At 36.3% G+C, this 17,037-nt stretch overlaps 1 protein-coding gene across 8 annotated transcripts in view; it reads left to right on the top strand.

The window, feature by feature from the left end:
• Positions 1 to 14,564, top strand: part of C2CD5 (C2 calcium dependent domain containing 5) — an 82,704-nt gene extending 68,140 nt beyond the window's left edge. For 2 of the 8 annotated variants that reach the window (XM_029204832.1, XM_029204831.1), the window contains exons 23-25: positions 9,499 to 9,689; positions 12,392 to 12,538; positions 13,234 to 14,560. In XM_029204832.1, coding sequence (XP_029060665.1) covers positions 9,499 to 9,689; positions 12,392 to 12,538; positions 13,234 to 13,365 — 470 coding nt within the window. In that variant the 3' untranslated portion in view covers positions 13,366 to 14,560. Of the gene's footprint in view, positions 1 to 7,115; positions 7,766 to 8,069; positions 8,172 to 9,498; positions 9,690 to 12,391; positions 12,539 to 13,233 lie in introns of those variants that run through there. The other 6 variants (XR_003791046.1, XM_029204826.1, XM_029204828.1 and 3 more) reach the window with 6 other exon arrangements.
• Positions 14,565 to 17,037: the final 2,473 nt, after the last annotated feature.

The raw sequence follows: 17,037 nt of genomic DNA, 5'->3' as shown, positions 1-17,037 counted from the left end.
GCAATGACGAAAAGGTTTGATCAATTGCTAACCTATACAGATACTTATTTGTGGATTTGGGGTCCCTGTTAGCCCAACTTTACCATGTTGTTAATAGCTACTGAATTCTGCAGAAGATTAGATATAAACTCTGTAAATTGGCCATATCTATATTGATAACTTACAGTTTCTGCGATAGCTTTCAAAATATTTTCAAAGGTAGTGAGAACTAGTGCTTTTTGAAGTCACTAGTATATTTTGTACAGATGATACTCTGAACTTAAAAACAAGGAAAGAAGAATTTGAGTAGAATAAGTCATATCTGAACAGTCCCTAAAATATTTGCAATTTATTTTAAGGAGCATGGAGAGGGGCCATAGGTGGAGTAATAAACCAAGAGACCTGGCTTTTCTTCTCAGTTCTGCTACTGATAAAGTGTGAGAACTTGGGCCAGGTAACCTCTAATTAAGCCACTTTTAGTTCCTCATTTGTAAAATGTGAAAGGATTAAGATTCTCTCTAGCCTTTAAATTTCTCTGATTTCTTGAGTTTCTATAGTTTATGGTTCTTCAATTATTAACATGTCTCTATTATTAAAAACGTAAAAGCTAAATTATGCCTGAGGTCTCACTGAGCTTCTGTTAATTAATTTTCCAAATAACTTCAAATCAGTTAAACCAATGATTTTTAAACTCTGTTCCTCCAGACCATAGAGTTTCTTCAGAGGTGCCTCATGGCCTTCCAGGAGGCAAGGTGCCGGCGGGGTGAGAAGATAGGTCTCTAGACCCCCTACTTCTGAACTAGAGCAGCTTCAATGCACTACGCTTTATGTATCAGCTTTCTATATATGATTTTGTTGGAAGAAAGGGTTTCAAAAAGTTTGAAAATCACTGAATCAGATCATGCCACCCTTATCATCATCGTCACCGTCACCATTGTCAGCTTCATAATGATCAATATCATCACGTCTAATACTAATATATATAAAACTTTAATACTAAGTGCTTAACTATAAAACCTATGTGCCTCTCCTTGAATGTTACATTTTAAAATCATCAGTGAACACTAAAAAGTTTATCTGTTTACTTTTTTTAAAGTCGTGTAAATTGTGGTTTACGTTGCATCCTTATGTATTGTCTTTGCGTCCTCATGTCTTGCCAGGAGAACATGGGCTATGATGTATATATTAGAAAAAGTTATCTCGAAGTGTTTTGGATAATTTGAGGATAGGACGGGTTTTGAAAAGGTCTGAAAAGTGTAATAATAGAGTGTTATATCATGAATGTAGTAATTGAACATTGTAACATGAAGGAAGGCTTTGAATAGAGAATAGAAATATCTGGGAAAAGCTAAGCTTAGCAGTTTAGAGGAAATAGGTGGGAGAGAAAGGTGAGGGTGAGGAATAAATGCTCAGAGAACTTCTCTACTTTCTTATCTGCAACCACAAGAGGTTTAAAAGTTAACTACTAATACTGATAAGTAAATAAATATATAGTTTTTATAGTTTTGTTAGGTTAGTTAGCTAAGCTGATCGAGATTTATCTTTTTTAATTCTGAAAACTTTGAATACTAATTTATTTTTCATGTTCTTATCACAAATGGGATAATTTATTAAAATTTTTTATTTCCTTTTATGTTGACAGAGTAGTCTCAAGAGCTATGCACAGTGTTTATTAACACTTCCATCTTTTCACTTGTAGATAAACCTTTCCTTATCTTTTTGTGTTATTGAAAATGAGTGAGTATTATGTGAAGAAAAGATGCTTCAATAACATGTTTCCTAATTGACAGTGTAGAGTAAGCTTGGGCCTGAATTGTCCATCCATGCTTAATTTTTTTTCCTTCCATCTTTTGTTACATTTGTTACATATTTTTTTTCTCAAGGTAACAGAATACTTTGATGTATGTCTCAAATTTGTGGTTGATTTGGTGTTACCTTGATAGTTACCATGATTTTTCCGATTTGAAATATTAAAACGTGCTGAGCCTAAGTAATTTCTTAAAGGACATTATCATGTGAAGGTCATCAAAATTCTTTGATGAATACTGTGAGGAACAGAGATGATGTGGCATCAGTATAAATTCCTTTTTTTAATGAAGCTGTGTTAAAAAAGAGGACTATAGCAAATTTTTTATACCACTTTCATAATGTTTTTTCCTCCTCATTAATATCTACATGTCAGCTTTCTGAATATCTGTCACTTCACTCTGAAATGGTTTTTTAAGAGGCTTTAAAAATGATATATATTTTTATGAAATGAAAATGAAAAAAGATGGAGCAAATATAGTAAAAATAGGGAATCTGAGTGAATGTAATCTGGGTGAAAATTTTTAAAAAATCAATAAGATATTTCTCATGAACTGTAATTAATCTTAAAAATTTTATGCATGTACTTTTTATAAAAGGTTGGCATGTTACTTTAGATACATGTGTAAAGACCTGAATCTTGAGATATTTGAAACCATATTGAGGGACTTAAGAACTTATATTAGACAAAAGTGTTTGAATTATATACCACTATAAATAGATCTCAAATGCTTTATAAATCTAATCTATAATAGGATAATTGCTTTCATTAAAATTCTGAGAGTTTAAGGCTATAAAAGGGTTTAATTAAGTCAGTTTTAGTATTTATATACTGTTGGATGAAACTGTATAGAGGAAAAGTTTTTTATGTCACCCTTGTTTCTGTGTCCCATTTTGCTTTATGCCGGGGTGATGGTGGTATCCTCATGTTCAGTGGCATTAGCTGTAGCCTGGGAGAAGTTCTTTTTTCACTGAGCAGTTGCTGATGAATAAGACAAATATAGGTCAAATTCTGGATTTCAGTAAAAAAGAAAACAAGTTTGCTTACACCCTCAATATATTATACTCCATAATTAGGTATCCACATTTGAAGCTTTTTTCTTTATTTTTATGGTAGGCTATCAGAATTACTTTTTGTTAAACCAAATTTGATTTTAAAAGATAGTTTAATTTTTTAAACTTAAATGACTTGCCTCACATTATTTTAACTTGTAATTAGAAATATAAATCTATAAGACCTACAAAAGTTAGCTCTTCCTTTTTCCTGCCAACTAATGGTTCTGAATTCTTACAAGTATATATAATTCTTTATGCTAACTAAAAATGTTTTTATGTATTAAGAGTTCATTCCATGTCTGTTTTCTCTCTTATTTTTTTTAAGATATATTTTGTCACTGTGACCAAATGGTAGCAACTATAAAAAATGCTGAAGTTCTTCATGTTATCTGTGGCCACAGCAGTGAGTGAGGGCTCCTGAAAGGAGAAAAATGCTGAGGGGAAGGAGAATGAGAGGAAAACAGAAACTAAAGAGTGGAAAATGTGAAAACCTCATCCAAGAAGTGGGAAGGAGAGAAAGAGTTGATGGAGAAGTAGAGATAAGGAATCTTAGCTTCTCCAAGAGCTCGGGGGCAGTGAAATCCAGAGTCAGAGGAAGAGGGAGTGAAAAGCAAAGAAAATTGAATTGGGTTACTGACCCAAAACAAGGATTATTTGGAAAAAAGGATACAAAGGATGGGAGTGAGAGGAAGAGTGAATGATGGGGATTGAAGAAGAAAAGCAAGTGAGTTAGAATGTTGCACACCTGGGGTTGGAAGCTTTAATGACTCAAATAGGGCAGCTAATTGGCTTTTGTCATCTACTGTACGTATTACCTGTGTAGCTATGTAGTTGAATTTTTTTTTTTACTAGTGGAATATCCAGATCGAAGCAATTTGTGTCTTTCTGTATGCCTTAGTAATTTTTAACTAATACGGCAATTTCATTATCAATCCACCAATATTTAAAGACCATTATGGACCAGATTTATACTGAATGTTTATGTACATCATTTGTTTAACTCAGTCATTAAGCCAGATTTTATAGTTACAAGACATAGCTGATCCATGCATTATAGATTGATGGAAGTGCTTAAAGGGACATAAAACCAAATTTTGATCATAATCATTTAAAACTAAGAATAGTTAAACAGGAAAATAAAACATACAGTTTAGAGACTCCAGATTGCATATATTTTAATCTGCCAGAGAACCTTTTCAGAATTTGCAGGAGGTTTTTCAAATTTTGTAATTTTCTTAGGGTGACTGGAAAAGATTATCTCAAATACTTTTTAGTTATTCAAAGCAAAGGTGATCTGTAAATTTTAATGGTAGAAAGTAAGTTGTTAGAAGACTAGTCAGTGTAAAACTTTATCATAGCTAACCCATACCTTTGTCATTGGTTATTTAGGAGAATGGAAGCATCTCAAACTTCGGAAGCACTGGCAGGTGTATAATTGAGGGAGGAGGAATTCTTGCAACATTTCTTTTTCTGTTTTTCATCTATATGCTCATTTCCACTAAACTGCTTTAATCTAGGTTAATCCCCCTCCCCACTCCGCTAAGGCCTGTTAAAAATTGCTCAAGTGTAGTAAGAAAATAGTCAATCTGCATGTTCTGTTTGCCTCAGTAACTTTCTAGGGTTGTTTTTTGAGGGATAGCGGGATTATCAGTAACTGGTGACTTTTTAAAAAAGCAAAATTGTATTCAGTGGGGAAGGAAATGCTAAGAGAAGTGGGCTGCTGGGTGGCTTGCTGTAGACTGTCTTTGCAGCTACAGTGGGGCCTCGCATACGAAGTATTTGTGTCAAACTCTTCCACAGAGATGTGCAAATAGCCAGAACTGGGTGCCAGCCCCTCGACAAAGCCCAAAGGACTTTTAATAAGGTTTTTACCCCTGAGTATGAAATATGTTGTCTTTTTTTAAGTATTGGCTTAGAGATTGCATACGGATTTATTTATTCTTAAGCAGAATTACTGCTTTGTCAGTGAGCCAGACAGCTAATATCTGCAGTTCCTTCTCTTGTGAAAAGCCTGTTATTACCTGGGAAGCCAAACTGTAATTGGAAGGAGCAGAGTGACCGAGAATCTGAGGTCATTAGATATTTGAGGTGTTCAGACCAGTCCGAGTTGCTGACGTCCAGCTGCTGCCAGGACCAGCTCCTCTTGGGCCTTTTCTCTGAGAGAAAACATGAGCATCCTGGCAAGCATGTTAGGAGACGAACCTGCTCTCCTTCAGTGAGGTCAAAAATCTTGTCGCTCAGCCATGTCTCTAATTTAAAAGTTTTGTTCTTTTAAAATTTTAATTCAAACACATTCATATTTGAGGGCAGGGAATAAATATTTTCCCTCACTTGTTTCTCCTCTTCCCTACCTTTCATAAAATTTTTTTTGGAAAAGTAGTAAGTGTACTAAGTGTACATGGTGAAAAATTCAAATACTACAAAAAAAATCACATTGTCCAAAATAAAGCTTCCTTCTCCCTTCGTTTTCCTTCCCAAGAGGCAGATACTCTTTAACAGGTTACTGTCTGTCTTTACAAAGATACTCTATCCTTTTTTAAAAACACTAATATTCTACAGATCATTGTATACCTCTGTTTTTTTCCACCTGACATATTTAGAGATGGGAACAGATACCTTCTACATGTTTAAGCTCTTTTCATGGGTACTTGCCATTAAATTATATACAGTTGCTACTGGAGAATTCCGTATTACCAAGATAATATCAAGGTATAGAGGACAATTTTAGTAATTTTCACTTTTTCTTTTAGTTTCCTTCCCATCCGCACATTTTAAAAACTTTCACAGAATACCTAATGCCGACTATATTTTCTGTGTCTATACTTACCGAGGCTATACTGCACAGGACATACGAGAGCTCTAGGACACTCCTGGGATGTATGAGCCTGGGGTGGGCTATTTACTGTCCCAGCTTCTGCACTGGGTCTGTTTCCAGGCTGAGCTGTCCCTAGAGATCTGGTAAGCCTCTGAATGTCAGTTCTGTTCTGGTCTTCCTCCTGTAGGTCCCGTCGCTTCCTGGGCTTCCATTGCCCCTCAGGATCCTGAATCAGGAGGATACTCCCTCTAGAACTACAGTCTGAGGGCATGATGGTCAGGGCGCATCCAGCGTGATCTCCTCATAGCCATTGTATGGACCTCACCTAGTGATCCCTTTTATCGGACAGTTCTGTATTGTAAGAGGATTGTCAGCCACTGTACACTCTCCAGTATTAGCTTGTGGTCATTGCCTTAAAAACTGGGGGGTGGGGTGGGTGCGGGAGATACTTCCATTGCACCCAATTAACAGAAACATTCTATAAATCCAATTTTTGAAAAGTATAACTTTTGCTAATTTAAGAATATTACCAGAAGGTCAACACATTAAGCAGAGACAAAAATACATATATTTACTTAGTTTATAATTAAAAAAAAGACTGGCTGACCCAAGTTATTCTTAGTGTCTTTATGTGTTATTTCTATCTTGGCCACACTATATTCTCAGTTCTGAAATTCTTTGAAACAAAAATTCAGATAATGCCAGTGTGGATAGAGCCTGAACATTAGAAATGGATTATGAAGTTTTCTTTTTTTTATAGTACTGTTTAAATTTGTACAATGACTTAAATATCTATAGTAAAAATATAAACTATCAGGGAGAATGCAGGATGCTGCTTTTATGAGCTTACTGTAAAGGGGATTCTAGTTTGGGATTCCTAGTTATTTCCGTGGAGAGCGGTCACCTTTTAGTTCCACAAAGTCTTGATAGCTCCAGAAGGAGCTGTTGAAAGCGAAGGCCTTGAATGAAGGGGTTGGTGGTGAGGGGGCAGGTCAGGCTGAGGTTTATGTTTATCTGTGAGACATAGGTCATTGCCTTGTCTGTAATTTTTAATCTTACTGGCTCTTCCGCCACAAACATTTCCCTTCTGTTTTTCATTTCAGATTTTCTTCCCAGTAGGTTGACCCTTTTCTCTGTTCAGTTTTCTCACGTCCCGCTTCCATCCCACTAACATTTGTTACTGTGTTGATATTTTGTGTGTAGAGTTTCTGAAACCTTTTTTGTGTTATAGTAACAAGTAGTCTTTCTTGGCATGGTATTTATTAATGAAGCTAGTTTTCATATATCAATAGAAACTGTGTTTTAAACCTAAATACTTCTATTTGGTTTACTTTTATAATGAAGCCATAAAGATTCCCTCCTATTTGTCTGGCTTTTAGAGAGTATTAACCAAGAGCAAAGAAGAGATACTGGCTTATACTTAGCACCCAAGCTAATGTTGTTCATATTGTCTTATTAGAACACCTGGAGAGTGCAAGTTCTAACTCAGGTATACCAGCTGCACAGAGAGGTGAGTTTGTCTAATCAAGCAAATAGTCTCCAAAGGTGTGAAATTCTAGTGTGGTGATTCATGAGCGTACAGACATCAGAGAAATGCACTACATGGACGATGGAATAGACACCAAAATGTGGCTTTATTGTAGTTAGAATGTGTCTTACAAAATAGTAATTAAACAAATATTCACATTTTTAGCATTTTAATAGTGTCCCACTTTCTAAAACTAAAGCTTTAGCTTTTTAACATTGTTTTTTAGCTCAGCAGTGGTAAAAGTTATTCTTTTTAAAATGAGAACTTGTTAGGCTCACACTTGCCCCTCACCCCATGTTATCAGAAGCTTTGTCGCCAAAATCAGACATGGAAATAGAATATTGACAAAAATGACCCTTTGGCTTTCCTGTTGCTATTGGTAGAAAGAAGATATTTTAATAAAAGATAAGTTAACTAGTGATTTTTTTTCATGTATTCTTCACCGTTTGATTCTCATTATTTTTATTTTTGATTTCAGGGTAAAATTAGGGCAAGGAATTATTCACAAAGTTCTGATTGTAAATTAAAGCCCTGAATGTAAACAGCTAAAACAGTGTGAAGTAAAAAGAATGGGAAATGAAGTGAGTTAAAACACAGCGTATGGTCCTTTCCCTGATCTCTCTGTTAGACCCGCTTCCATTCCCCCTAAGAGACCACACAGCTGTGACATCACCAAAGATGCTCAGCCAGCCAAGAACTTGGTTTTGGACAAATCAGTGTCTAAAGCTTGACTCTTTACTATCTCTCTTACCTGACTTGAAAAGGACCACTTTTTCCCCTAAGTTACAGTTAAATTACGTCATCGGAAGGAGTGTTTTGACGAGTAAGAGACGTCATCCATATTTTTTCTTTGTTTTTTCTTTTGTTTTCTGTCTGTGTTTTCAGCAACGTCAGTTGATTACAGTTCCTTTGCAGACAGATGCAGCAGCTGGATAGAGCTCATTAAACTGAAAGCTCAGACCATAAGGCGTGGATCAATTAAGACAAGTAGGCGGATGTTTCTACCATGTTACAATCTGAGAAGCATATCCTTGATTTCCCAGTGGTGAAGGCTAGACCTGACTACTCAGTAATAACATTGCCAATCAATCATGCATTGGAGTGTGAAAGCTGCAGACTCTAAAGGTCATTTAGCAAAAGCTATTGAAGGGCCTTTAGATTTTTTTAACTTTAACTGTAGGGTTGTGTTTTTAGTATTTTATTTTTGTGAAGGTATTCTTGAAAGTATATAGATATTATATCATCTAGTGTAAGGAAATGATGAGCTCTCTTATTGAAGAGACACTCTTCCAGGACCAAAGGTACTAGGTAGTGTATGGTATTTGTCAGTTTACTAAGAGCGATATCCAGAGTGATAAAAGAATGAGGTATTTCCAGAGAGAAAGTGGTCAACTCTTATCTCACTGCTAGACTCAGGATCAGTACTTACATGTTCTTTATCTATACTCCATGTGTTTTGGTAGACTTTGAGGTATTTGAGTGAAAGATTTTACATTAAAGGGAAGGAACTGTGTTTTAGGGGGAAGATCACAAGATATGGAACCAGCCAGATCTGGTTTTGAATCCTAGTAGTGCCATTTTAATAGCTGTGTGACCTTGGGCAAGTTATTTAAGTTTTGTGAACCTCAGTTTCCTCACGTGTAAAATGGAGATAACACCTACGTTGCTGGGTTGTTGTAAGGATTATATATATACATATATGTGTGTGTGTGTATATATATGTATATATGTCTGGTTTATAGTAGTTATTTGATAAGTGGTAGCTATTATTTGTTATTTTATGAACAAACAACTTTTAGACAGCCAAGGTCATTTGTTGAATTTTTTAAATTATGAGTTTGATCGAGAAGGTTTGGAAAAGAAACCTACTACAACTAGTTAAGATATGGTTTATCTACAAGTTGACAATGATGAAGTTGTCTGAAAAAAAGATGGAAAAAGCTGCACTGGGAAATGTAACAACTTTCACACTCTCCTTGTAATAATTTGTTCCTACAGCAGATAATTTTTAATGCTCTACCGCTTTTTCTTCACTTTATAACGATCATTGTGTGTGTAGCTCCACCTCATCAACATTTTCTTTTGCAGGAATGCCATTTTTCTTCCAAAAGATTCCATTCCAGCATTTCCTCTTATGTTTTTCTTTCTCTCTCTATTTTTAATTGCATGCAGTGCATGATAATTTCTTTTCTTTCATGACATGGCTTAGCCTCACAGACAGCTGAATGTTGTCACCACTTATTTGGAAACCTTAGGGAATAATTGAGTCACCAGCATATGATCTTGATGCTTTCTCTTCTTTCTCCAATTTTAGCTGTGACAGTCGAAAAAGCAAGTCCAGTGGGTGAAGGAAATTTCCGGAATCGTTCTTCTCCACCTTGTGCAAATTCTACAGTTGGCGTGGTTAAGATGACACCTCTTTCCTTCATTCCTGGAGCAAAAATAACGAAATATCTTGGGATAATTAACATGTTTTTTATTCGGGAAACCACTTCTCTTCGTGAGGTAATTTTATAGTTGTTATTTAATTGTTTTTGTGCGTTTTCTGTGGTTGAAGATATTAGTATCAAAACCAAACAAGTTTCAAATTGGTTGTTTATTTGCCAGAAGTCACACACACACACACACACACACACACACACACACACACACACACACCCTTTTTTTCATAACCTGTCTGGATTGTCTCTAGCAGCTAGTATTATCACAAGAGTTGTGTTGTGTTTAATCCCATTTATTATTAGAAACTCCAGGTCCTTATCATGTGGTAACTAAAACAAATAAATGTATCTGTGTTTGATTAGAGGTTTAAAACAGCCCTGAAAGAACAGCTTAGTCTTCTCAGTAGGTATTTGCCTGAGATATATTTAAATAGCAATTTTTAAGGGTTTACATTTAGAAATAGTAAGGGACTGTATCATGGAGAGATGTCTTGGGGATTGTTTATGTCATTTAGCTCTATCGTTTTCTTCCTCTGAAAAAAACTGAGGCCGCTTGTTTTCTTCCCCTCTCGCCGTCAGTGTGTAAAAATGTTCAAGTTCTTACCTCACACTGGCTGGGTATCATTAAACTTTAATTTGTTTTTTTAAGTAACAGCAGTTCTAATCTTCTACTTGATGTAGTCAAAGTTAAGAATCAGAGTCAGCCTATTATATTTTGCATTACAGAGGAATTTAAACTCAAGAAAAGATTATATTTCTATTTGTCTTATGTTTTGGAGCAGGACTGCTAAGCAAATTACTGTGAATGGGGAAAATTTTTAATTATTTAGGTGTGAAACCCAATAAACTCTTCAAAATTTACTTCAGCGGTAGTTTGTATTTTTAAAAAGTGTGTTCATTATAAACATGACTTAACTGTGCTTTTTCCCCATTGCTTCACTAGCAATGTTTCTGTACTTTCTTGGAAATAACAGCTTGCTTATTAATTTTTGATATCATGCTCACCCTCCTGCACCTAGCACAGTGCCTGGTGCAGAGTAAACATAAGTTGTTTTTGTGTAAGTGAGGGAGTGACTTCTGACAGATTAATTAGATAGATGTTTCCTTTAAGATAAATTACTTTTAAAATCATATTCTAATTGTGTTGAGATGGGAAAGAAACTATCTTAAGATGCTCTCAAAAACCTTTTAGTGTAGAATTAAAATAGGAGACACTTTTGTTAAGTTTGACGAAGAAATTTGGGTGTGAGAAGCTGGCATAGATTGGTGAATTGGCCTTTTCCGGTTGCTCTTACTAGCACATGGATATTGTACTATTGAATCCATACACTTTTATTTCCTAAGTGCCTTCTCTACTGCTTAAGCAACCATACCCCAAAATGTTACTTCACAGTAGATTTCCTTTCAACAGAGATTTGTAATATTAACTGTATGGTATAATATCCCAAATTTATTCATTGCTTGATGAATTATTTGCTTACAATTATATAGTCTTTTAGAAATTACCCCTCTGTAGTCTCTTTTACTCTGCTATCAGAATTTCTTGATTTGAGATGGAGGAGGAAAACTGATAAAAGTACAAGAAAAAACTGTCCCGGGTGATGATTGAGTCAGAGGCAGGCTGACACAACTCACTTAATTCCTTAATTACAAAGAGAGATACCTGTACAAAACTTTATGTACCATCCTGTGACTTTTCAGAAAGATGTGACCTGGATGAGTGGTTCTTCTAACAGTGTGTTAAATTTTGCCCTTAACCTCCAGTTTAAAGTTGGAAATTTCTTCCTAGACTATAAATAACATCCAGTAAAATTTGTGGAAAACTTAGGTTGAGAAGCATTTTAAGCTCTCATTTAGCCTTTGGTTTCTGTTTTGTTTGTTTTTGAACACTGAAAAAGTTCCCCAAACTATTGGATTTCATTCCCTAACTAATATGTACGGACCACTTAGTACGTACATCTGTTGAAGTAAGTGTTAGCGTATGTAGTTGTGAGCACAGCAGAGTCAGTTCCCGACCTGATGGGATTTAGTCTAGTGGAACTCGGGCATGGTGGACAGTAAATAAATAATCATGTGATTAATAGGTAACTCCTAGTAATAGTAAGTCATATAAAGAAATAAAACAGGGCCTGTCAGAGAATATAATGGGAGAACTTAATTTAGATCTGATAAGGAAGGTTTCTCTGAGGAAGTCACATGTAAACCAGGACCTGAAGAATTGAGTAAAAGTTACCCTGGTGGAAAATTGGGTGTGGAACCTACATGTGCAATGACCCCGAGGCAGGAAAAGATGTCACCCCTTTGAGAAACTGAAAAAGACAAGTGCGACTGGAACCTGGTTCATTTTCAGAATAGGAGATATGGATAGCCGGGAAGTCTCATTGTTTTTATTTACCATCAGTTTATTTGAATGATGATGGGAATGACTTGGTAGAGGGAGGTGCTGAAGATGGAGGGACAGTTAGAACTCTTGCTCAGCCGTCTGTCCACTAGCTCTGTGGTCCTGGCTCGTCATGGGCACGTCACAGATTCGCTGAGCTTCAGTTTCATCACCTGTAAAACGAAGATAGTGATCCCTGTCGTAGACATGTGCTCAGTAAAGGTTGGTTTGTTCATTCGTGCAACAAATCCCCGTTATGGAGGGAATTAAAATGATCGTCCGTTATATTAAGATCACCTAAGATGTTTTAATATGTATTCTTTGATGTTTTATGTACATTAGTTTACACATGTATCCAGTTTGGTTTTTTGCGCGTCATCATTTAGGAAGGAGGTGTCAGTGGTTTTCTCCATGCTTTTATTGCTGAAGTGTTTGCGATGGTGAGAGCTCACGTGGCTGCGCTGGGAGGGAACGCTGTTGTCTCCTACATAATGAAGCAGTGTGTCTTCATGGAGAATCCAAATAAAAACCAGGTGAGATAGGGTTAAAAACCTCTGATGGCGGGAACCTGTGAATGTATCCCATGGCCTTTTCACCTCCCACCCTCCCCCGAAAAAGAGAATTGCTCTTCAAAGCTCTTTGATTCTAGAGGCTTAAAACATGTTTTAATGAATATGTTGGTAACCATGGTCTTGCATAGGTCAGATGCTGTTTTCACATCCCCAGTGACTAGTTATTACTCTTAAATACCTCTGGAAGTTTTGCTCCTAAATTACTGTTTCCTCCACCTTCTTGGTGGGTCTTTGGGATCCAGTGATGGCTAACGGAGGACAGTTAAAGACGCCCTCTGGTTTGGAATGTGATGCTGTCCAGTTCTAACCGCCCTGCTGGTGAAGAGTACATCATGATGGGGCCACACTGTTTGTTTATTTCTAATAAGTAATATAATTCTGTTAATGGGGACAAGGGAATGTTGCTTAGGTTAAATCTTAGAATAAATTTCTTTTATCAGTTTTTTAATAACTCACAATTGTTAAAAATCCCTTTAAAAATTAAATAACTATATTAATGAGTTTGTTTGTTTCCTGTGAATTGCTTTCTTATCCTTTGCTCATTTTTCTCTTGGGTTGTACGCTTCTTCAGCTCTATGGCACTGCCCCCAGGGTAGCCAGAAGAGTATGAGCGTGTTGCTGAGTTTGTGACTGAACATGTCCTGTTGTTCTTATAGGCACAGTGTCTTATAAACGTAAGTGGTGATGCAGTGGTTTTTGTTCGTGAATCTGAATTAGAAGTGGTGTCAACTCAGCAACCTGCTGCCACCTGCCAGCCCTCATGTACTGGAGGAGAAGTTACAACCTGAAGTCAGTTAGAAAGAATGAGCTTCACTAAATGACATTCATGGGTCTCCTTTGTTTTGTCATTCATTTATCTTACTAGATGTAAAAAATGGACTTGAGAGAATTGAGGAAGAATTGATACATTATGAGTATATTGGATTTGTCTGGGATCACTTGGAGGCCTGAGAATGTTCAAATCTTGACATTTTAGTTTGGCCAGCCTAGACGGACAGGCCCCATGGAGCCTTGACCGCACCTCCCCCCCAGGAAGTTCGGATAAACTTCTCTGAGAACTGTAGTAAAGATGGAAGCTATGTATAATTTATGTTGATTTTAATAAAATCATAATTTAGAAAATTAAATGGTAAGATTATCAGGAAATTAGGATAGCTCTCCTAGTGTAATTTAGAGAAACTATGCAAGAAATGAACAAATTGTTAATGAGTAAGTCATCTGATTCTAGGAATGTATGGGGAAAATGGAGAAAAGTTTTCAGAAAACTATGTGGGTTTCTTAGTATGTTATTTTGATGAGGAATTTGGTAACAACTGAAAGGGAAAATTGCTTCAGCCATCTTTGAAAAAGAAGTTAAAATTCTGCAGCTTGTATCCATAATATGTCCTAACTACTGGAAAAGAAAAGTAATTTATCAGAGCCAGTGTCCTTCCATTGGAAGTTTAAATAAGGAAGGAGGAAAAACATTACTATATAACTTCGTCTCTAGCCAAGTTTCAATTTGTGTTTAATTTGTCTGGAAGAGGCTTGGCTTCAACTGGGAAGAAAAGGCCAGTGAATTTTGTTGAAGTAGTTAAAATATAATTGATCTAGAAGGAACACAAAATTATTTTCTAATAAAGTCATACTGCACTCCCACCAAATAAACAGAATTTTAGTAATATCTTAGGGATTTTTGATGGTGAGTTAGACTGTATTTGGCATAGAGTTTGGAAATGTAACTTGAATGTAAATATGCTGCAGAATGTTGAATATATGGATAGAAATACTTTTTTTGTCAATGCCAAATACCTATTACAAGTGAACCTTTAAAAGTACATTCCTCCTTTGCACAACAAAATTTCTTTATAAAACTCATGATTTTGCGCTTCCAGGATAACAACTGCCCTAAAGATTAGGAGTCATTTCCTTGTTATCACAGGTGTCAATATTTTTCTGTACCTTGTTTATAATTTTATTTTTTAAATAAAAAGTTTATAAACTGGAATATTCCTAAATCTCTTTTTTTGCCTCTTTGATGTAGTACTGTCAGTGGTCAGAAATCACTTTCCATCTGATCATCTCCATTCATTTCTTTAGTCAACAGTCATCTGTTGTGCGTATACTATATGCAAGGCCCTGTTCTTAATTTGGGGGAAAAATACATATGTAATTGTGCTACTCTCATTGCCTTTGGTAGGAAACCTACACTATTAAGTGAGAAAATGTGTGTAGCTTGGGGTGAAGGTAGCTTCCCCAAGGAAATGATACTTAAGCTCAGTCTAGAAAAATAGGCAGGTCCCTGGAATTGACTGACTTATTCATAGTTTTATTTATCCAGCCAGCCAGCCAGCAGCTATTTTGGGATTCCTGAGTATGTTTCTGAGTCCTTTCTTGGCAGGGGATTCATAATGTAATTATCACTAATTGAGTACCTGTTTTGTGCCACATCCTGTGCATATGCATTGTTACTAATTCTTAAAACATAAAACTAGCTGGGTGACGTTATCTCCATTTTGGTCCGAATATTTGGATACTCAACAGAGGCACAGGCTGATTTCTAGAAAAGCCAGAGTTACAGTACTCAGGCTTGCTGTCTGCAGACCCAGGCTGTTTGCTCGGTGTGGGTTACCTGTGAAGTACAGTCAGCCCATGCCAAGATTGGCTCCTTCCAGAAAAGCTGATGTTACCTGATGCCCCAAGAGTTGCTGCTGTTCCCTGTGTGTGGATTCCCTCAGAAACATCATTTTAGACGTGCTGGGACTTAATCTTTTGGAAATATTGAGGCCAGTTATGGGATCTAACAGCACACCTCACAGTATCTCTTTCATTCTTTATTCTTTATTTCATTCTTTATTATTTATTCTCTTTCATTCTTTATTACAAAGCTTAACTACACAATTTAACCAATACTTTGTTAGTTTGCTAGACTCACTGTCCCACTTCCTCCACCTCCTACTCTGCTGTAATCCATCACCATCTGGCTTCCATCACCTGATCCACCCCTAAATTTGAACATGCCAAGGATGCAAGTGTTGGATTTCAATATTGCAGCGTCAGATAGCTGACAGGCTTTTTCATGCATACACATATAATTTTTCATAAATGCGTAAATTGGATCATGTACATAATTTTTAAAAAGTGGTTTTATTTTTTACCTTTACACCTAGCTTTCTCTTCCCCCATATCATCCCTCCCAATCCATGTTAATAACTTAGTATGTATCCTTCTTACATATTAAAGTATGCTAATAAGGTATAATTTACATTCAATAAAATTTAAGTGTACAAGTTTTGACAAATAGGTTCAGTTGCGTAACCAAGATAAAGAACATTTCGTCCCCCGAAGAGCACACCCTGTTCCCTTTTGCAGTCAGTTCACTTCCCCTTCCATGTAAATAGGATCTTGTGCTTGGTAAATTTCACTTAGTATAATACTTTCTAGATGCATCCCCATTTGGACATTTTTGCCTATTATGAATAAAACCTTTTTATTTAAGTTCACACTTTCCTGTGAAAATAGGATTTCTGTTCTATGGGGTTGACTTCTTCTTATTGATAGATAATCTGCCATATGTGTGACAAAACTTCCCCTGATTTTGCTGTCCATCCATGTAGCTTATGGCAACTTTGATCATATCCAAACTTGTAATTTTATTATAGATAGTATGACTTTCGTTCCTTAGATTCCCTGAGTTAAGATGACCTCCCCTCGAGTTTTTGGCTGTCTTGCGGGTTCATGCAACTTGTCCTGAATTGCTTTCGTCTTGGTGGCTCCCCATCAGACTTGCTACCTTCATTATTTGTTATTAGATAAATGCCATCACCACTTGACCAGTTTTAGCTTGAGTCAGACGCCTGAGAGATTCACAGTCTTCCCACGATAGCCCCCAGCCACACTGAACGAGATGCAGAAAAATGTGGAAGCATGAAAATGTATGTTATGCGAAAGCAACATATTTATTGTCAAACACTTTTGTAGCTTTTTCTTTTTTCAGGGGGAGGGTCTTTCAACGAGTACTTTGAGAATCTGATCTAAGCTCTGTACCTTGTCTCCAGAAGAATAAGCATACATGTAAAATTTTGCCCACTACTTCAGGAGGTTTATCAAAAACCCTTCGTTGACCTCAAGTTAAATCTAGTATAGGCTGAATGGAGGGGAATAAGGAACCAGGCTGAAGGAAATATTGGGAAGGATTGGGTAAATCCTATCCTAAAAAGTTTTGACTTTTCTCCAGTAGAAATGTCAAGACATTTTTAAGATTAGACTTTTAAACTTTAAAAAATACATATTTATAGTAGGCAGAATAATGGCCCTCCTGCCACCCTCTGCAAAGCTGAATCTCCAGGGCCTGTGAATCTATTACCTTAGATGACAAAAGGGACTTTGAAGTTAGGATCAAAGCTAAAGACCTTGAGATGGGGAAATTATCCAAGGTTATCTTCGAGGGTCCTCGAATCTAATCAGTTGAATCCTTAAAA

The sequence above is a fragment of the Monodon monoceros genome, unplaced genomic scaffold, assembly GCF_005190385.1.
Source record: "Monodon monoceros isolate NGI ecotype Baffin Bay Population unplaced genomic scaffold, NGI_Narwhal_1 Super_Scaffold_6, whole genome shotgun sequence".
Classification (NCBI taxonomy): Eukaryota; Metazoa; Chordata; class Mammalia; order Artiodactyla; family Monodontidae; genus Monodon; species Monodon monoceros.
This window is presented reverse-complemented; position numbering and strand designations above follow the sequence as displayed.